Here is a 5,776-nt window from a genome sequence, read left to right as displayed (position 1 = left end):
CACTAGTCAATCTGAACTCTGACAGTCTTATTTTTGCATTTCTCTTTAAACTGCTGCATGATTATACATTTTTTTTTTTTTGATTGGAAGGTATAAAATTACATCTTCTTGGATGTCAGGTTTTTTGCATCCCAGAGGAACTCAGTACAAAGAGAGAAAGTGACCCTGCTCTGACAGCCTGCTCATCTACAGCAGGTAGCTCAGCGATACAAGTCACCCAGCAAAGAATTTGGGAGAAAAATGGAGGATAGAACATTCTTGTGTCTTCAGATGAAATATTTATTTTCTGTACAACTCATACTGAGTATTAAAATCCCCTCAAAAGAGAAAAATAAAACAATTTAATGGTAGGATTTTTTAGTACTCATGGAGAGCTGGTATGCGATGGTCACAGTGGTTCACTCAGGCCACTGGACTGCCCATCAGCCGTTCTTGCCGGAGGGCAATCAGCCTCTGAAACCACTTCTCTTCTGCTTCTGCCTTCTCGATAAACAGCTGACAGACAAGGGAGAGAGGGAGAAAAGCAGGAAGAACTCATTAACTTTCTCTTTATTTGCTATACTCTGTTGAAATATGTGCGGACTATTTTGGTGACCAAAGGCAAAGCCCAGCTGCATAGGGGTGTTAAAATACAAAGGTGATAGAAATACATTCATAAAGTTAGTGATTTTTAAGAATTAGAAAGCCAAGACATTCCAATTTCAGTCTTCTCCTGAAACAGGAAGTTTGTCATATTGTACAGGTCTTAATCTTTGTTAGCAATGTTTACTATACAGAACTTACATTAGTTTATTTACTGCAAGTCATTCTTAACCTACTAATTCTTAAAAAACCCTCTACTATAAGTACTGCTATATCCAATTACAAAGGACTTTGCATAGGTTTAGCCATAATGATTTAAAATGAAGTTTGTCATGTATTTAAAGCTTTACGATCTGGCAAGGTTGACAAGTTCTGAGTCTTCCACCAGATTTCCAACTAGAGAAACCAAAAGCATTTTTTCCTGAATTTTTATTGAACAGGGATTTTTATATGAACAGTATCTTAATTTCCCCTGCATTCATTTAGTATGCTACTTCATTATAAAATTTGTTTGTAGCTCTAAAACTACACCACTGGTGAACTTCTTTTGTAGTTATTCTCTGTCAGATAATGCAAGGAGTGTGATCCTGTTTAAGCCAATGAATGGCCCATTAGCTAACAGTCTTCAGACCACAGGTTATTTGATAAGCAGCCCAGCAAAATGGTTGTTAGTTATACGAAGCTGCTCTTGTTCAATGGGCTGTCTTGTTCTAAAGATGAAATAAGTATCGGCACACTTACATTTGGATGTGCTAAAGAATTATCATCTTGATATTTGATGGCAGTAGGAATATTGGCAGATGGTGGTTCTTTTTCAGGAGCAGATGTATCAACAGTTCCCACTCTGATAGTTACAGGTTCGTACTGTAGTTCAGTAGGTTCTGTTGACTAAAAAGAAAGAAACACATCTGAGTATTTTATCCTCAAACTCCCAAATGTGGCAGAATTGTAATTGAGTGCTCAGCTTTCTTCCTGTTGCAACACATGCCCACAAAAGGATCTTCATGCAAACAGTTCTCAGCATGCTCAGTGGGACACACTGGGCATGGACTAAGGTCCAGGCTAAGCACATGAGCTGAAAAAAACCCAAAAGGTATTGCCCAAGGCAGTAAGAGAGCTTGCAGAACCTTAGCTTTGGGGTTTTGGATCACTTCTGAAGAAGCTGCAGGAACTTCTTGGAGACTTTGAAAAGGCAAGAAAATGCAAGTTCTTGGGGAGACAAACAGTGGTAATTAAAAAATTCAGATGGAAAACCTGAACAAAACTTTTGCCTGCATATTTCCAAAGACAAAAGCACTCAAGTTCCCTAGAAGACATGGCAGCCAAAATGCAGGTAAAATTCTGGAACCTGGATGTCCCCTGTTAAGTTTCGGTACAGCTGTCTAAAACCAGTGCCGGTTTGGTTCAGGGAGTAAATATGGCCTTAAAGTCTGACTTTAGCTAAGCAGAATAAAAAATACTGATCTCTACCTTTAATTACAATGTAAATGTCTGATTACTTTTGGATTTTAATTCTTCTACTTTTCCTAAAAGAAAAAAAATCTTCATGGATTTATATGATTTTAAAAGAATTCTTTAAAATTGGAGTTGCTCAGCATATGTAGAATATACTGTCAAAACAGTCGATTTCCCTGAAATTCTTGCACATTTAAATTTGTTCTTTGAAAGCCACACCAAGAACATTGGTGAGTTGTTGGTTGGATTTAAGATTGTCAACATTGACGCTCTTTCATCAATGGAAACTGTATTAATACTGCAGCTTCCACCTGACTTTGAAAGAATTATGCACCAAGAAAGGATATTGAAAACTTACCTTTTTGACTTCTTTACTTGATCTGAATGTCTGTGGAACAAAGGAGTCACTTTCAATAGCTTCAATTTCTTTTGCTCGTTTCACTTGCTCTACTAGGGTGGCTTGGTCTACAAAGAGAAGGTGTAATGTCAGTATACATTAGTGTAAGCCTATGATAAATGCTGTGCCTAAGCCGTGCCTCGAATGTATTTTACAACAGTACATACCAGAAATAAAAAAACCCCAACTTTTAAAGCAGCCTAAAACACTCTATTAAGAAGAAAAACTCCTTCAGTAAAAGTAACGGTGAGTTGGCCATTCTTGTTCAATGTATGGTATCATTCAAGATGATAATTTAAGAATGTGCTAGAGATGTCCTTGCAGAATAACTGCTAGATTTATGACATGAGGATTTCCTGGAGAACTTAAGGACTTGGGGACAGTGCAGACAACTCAGTGGAGTTCCATCCATAGGGAGCAGTAAAACTACTTCTGCTTGTATGGAGGTGAACTTGGGTCCAGCTGTGGCTGTTCCAAGAGATGTGCCATCATCTGTGTTCTCATGACAAGTTAAATGATTAGTCTGGTGTTAAGAGTTACATCATAAGGTATAAAAAAAAGTCTTAGAATCTGGTAATAAAATATTCCTAACATAAACACTAAATATTGTGTGCTGATATGATTCTCTGGTGACAGAACTGCAGCCATTTAACCAAATGAGCAAAATTGCTTCTGAATTGTATTACAGTGCACATAGATTCCACAAGATGTTTTTGAATCCCAGGCTGAGTCTTTATTTTTGTCAAAGTGAATGCTGCTCCCAGTGACTTCATGGCAAAGAAGAGCAGCTCCTGCCAACCTTGGTATGAGCTACATTAAACACATATAACTGGGGTGCTGTCAGGTGCCTAATCTGATACTGAGGACATGAGCCTGAGTCACAGAATCACAGTCTCAAGTGACAAAGCAAAAAGGAGATTGCTAAAATGATGAGCAAAAAGCAACCTAGGATGAAACAGTAATGAGTGACTGTAATTATACATTGGTAGTACATACATATGTATGTATAAAAGATTACATTTCTTGTTCTAAAGAAAGCAAAGCAAAGCAAATTTAAACTCAGGAAAAATGCTTGCAGACCAAAAGAGGTTGCAGAATTACTCAGAAACTCTGAAGTACCGAATTCTTTTCTTGTATACAAAATTCTAAATCCAAATTCATCTAGATACACTCACGCACTGCAAAATACTTTCTATTTCACACAAGAAAAAAATAAATGTAACTTCCATCCTTTCGCAGTGACTAACCACTGAAAACTCATTTCAGTCTAGTAATGACAAGTAAGTGGAGCTTCAGATGAGCAAATAAACTAACAGCAGCTCAGAAATAATCTGGGAACGGACCTGTACATGCTAAATTAACAACCTCATTTTTTACCAACAGGTTGTACTGCAAACCTGTTCTATTCTCAGTCCTGGGTAGTACATTACAGTCCACCCGACACAAAAGTATTTGCTTTACTGTCTGTTTCATTTTCTGCTTCTTAAGATTCATTGCTCAGTTCATCTTCCCTACCTACTTCTATGCCTAACTGCAGTGACAAGCAAATCCTGAATTCATTCTGCTAACTGCAGGCTTTCATTTACAATTTTAACCACTTTATCTCCATCTCATTTACGTATGAAAACCATTTGCTTTATATGCAGCATATTTGGGCCAGTCCAAGTTGGTTGAGGCGCAGAAGCAGGGAGGAGTGGATGGATTTTGCTGTGAGCAGAATGCATTTGTAAAATGGGTAAGGCAGACAAAATGTAAGAAGAGAAAAAACTTTCAAGCAGCAAACAAGAAGCTGCCTCATTGCTTAAAAATTATTTGGGAATATAGTTTGGTCTCTATGGATCTGATTAACGTTCCTTGCCTGCCCAGCCACACACCCCTTGGAAAGGTTTGTGGAAGCCTCAGTGTTGGTGAGGCTTAGGACAAGAGCCACACTATATAAAGTGCATAAGTAATTCCTGAGGCCTGATTTTTTGAAATTTAGAAGAACAAAAAATCGCTTGCAATTAAGCATGCGTTTAAAAGTTCTGCTGCCTTGCTGCTGAAGTCTTCTCCTAAAAAAGATCCCCTAAGGATCCCATAGGAAGTATAAGAACAAATATTCTAATGCCCTACTAGGGAGAGAAAATCACAATCCATCAAGCTCTTGGGTCTGAAAGTAAATAAGGGAATGGTAAGGTGTACCTGGTAGTCACAGTGTTAAATCCAGGTATCAAATAAAGGCAGATGAATGTAGATTTAAAACCTCCCCTCACTTCCCAGCTTGTTGTAGTATCTTAAATGAATCTTACACAAACCTGCGGGAATGACAAATTATTAAGGGGCAAAAATCGCTAGATGTTTAGAATTACATCAGTGACTTGGGGAAAATGGACTGGAGGAAGCACAACCCATTAGTGTATGATTTTTTTGACAAACACATTATTGGTAGATAAAACGACTTCCATATGTTGTTTGTCAGATGTCAGTAGAAAGGATATGTATTTCATAGTAAAATCAAAAATAATGGAGTCAGAAAGCTAAGAAGCTACAGACAAAAAAAAATAAAATCAATACTAACTCATTGTACAGCAAGTCTTTTTACTGTGTTATAGTGAAAAATATAAACTGAATCTTGTTTAGCCCTAAAACTAGGGCTTGTTGAGGCCGTTTTTTATGAAAAGGCAATTCTAGCAGCGGTCACAATTACTGGGCCTGTCACCAGCTCTTTCACTGACACTCAGCTGTGGTGATACCTGTGCGGCAGTGTGGCCACGGCGAACCTCCCTGCGGGGTGCCATCAGTGCTGTGGGGTGCAGCCTGTGCCCAGGCCAGCCCTCACCGCCCCCTGCACTCCTCCAGCATGCCACCATAGCTCGAAAACATCATTGTTTATACTCCTTATCGTAAAATTGATTCTACTAGGGGAACATCTAGTTAATGTCATTTTATACAAATCTAAGGATTTTTGCCCCTGTTACCCCAGCCACAGAGTGTTTAAATGGGAACTCCGCCCTTCAGAGGTTATTTTACTCAATATTTTACACTTCTGATCTATATTTACATCTATTTATATCTTCCCACATATACATAAATATACGTACATACAACTCATCTTTTATAGCTCCTATTTCCATATTGTATCAGTCTATTAGCAATAACTAGAAATGTCACTTTAGGAATAAAATGTGAGTTAATCCTTTAGATGCCACCCAGAAATTTCACATGCACAATAATTATAAACACTTGAGAATCAGAGGAAAGGAAAAGTAACTTGCCTGCAAGCTCTGCATAAAATATTTCAATTTCTTTGCTTATTTCTAAAGACAAGACTGTTGATGAAGCATGCTAAGAATTTAACAAGCA

The 5,776-nt window shown here is 37.9% G+C and overlaps 1 protein-coding gene across 1 annotated transcript; it reads right to left on the bottom strand.

The window, feature by feature from the left end:
* Window positions 1-261: 261 nt before the first annotated feature.
* RSRC1 (arginine/serine-rich coiled-coil 1) lies at window positions 262-5,283 on the bottom strand. Its single transcript, XM_010012737.1, has 4 exons — window positions 5,121-5,283; window positions 2,396-2,502; window positions 1,324-1,470; window positions 262-495 (listed from the first exon to the last, which is right to left on the bottom strand). Exons 1-4 carry the CDS (start codon window positions 5,281-5,283, stop codon window positions 403-405), a joined length of 510 nt encoding a protein of 169 aa, XP_010011039.1. The 3' UTR covers window positions 262-402.
* Between the last annotated feature and the right edge of the window lie 493 nt (window positions 5,284-5,776).

This window comes from Nestor notabilis, unplaced genomic scaffold (assembly GCF_000696875.1).
Source record: "Nestor notabilis isolate BGI_N333 unplaced genomic scaffold, ASM69687v1 scaffold27604, whole genome shotgun sequence".
NCBI classification, from domain to species: Eukaryota; Metazoa; Chordata; class Aves; order Psittaciformes; family Psittacidae; genus Nestor; species Nestor notabilis.
This window is presented reverse-complemented; position numbering and strand designations above follow the sequence as displayed.

What these genes read in the sequence shown, in the direction of transcription:
- RSRC1 (XM_010012737.1), bottom strand. Translation starts at nt 5,283, where the DNA reads ATGGTGGCATGCTGGAGGAGTGCAGGGGGCGGTGAGGGCTGGCCTGGG. An exon ending in AAGAGCTGGTGACAGGCCCA is followed by an intron (nt 2,503 to 5,120) that starts GTAATTGTGACC and finishes TTCTCTTTGTAG; the next exon opens with ACCAAGCCACCCTAGTAGAG. An exon ending in CAAGTAAAGAAGTCAAAAAG is followed by an intron (nt 1,471 to 2,395) that starts GTAAGTTTTCAA and finishes CTTTCTTTTTAG; the next exon opens with TCAACAGAACCTACTGAACT.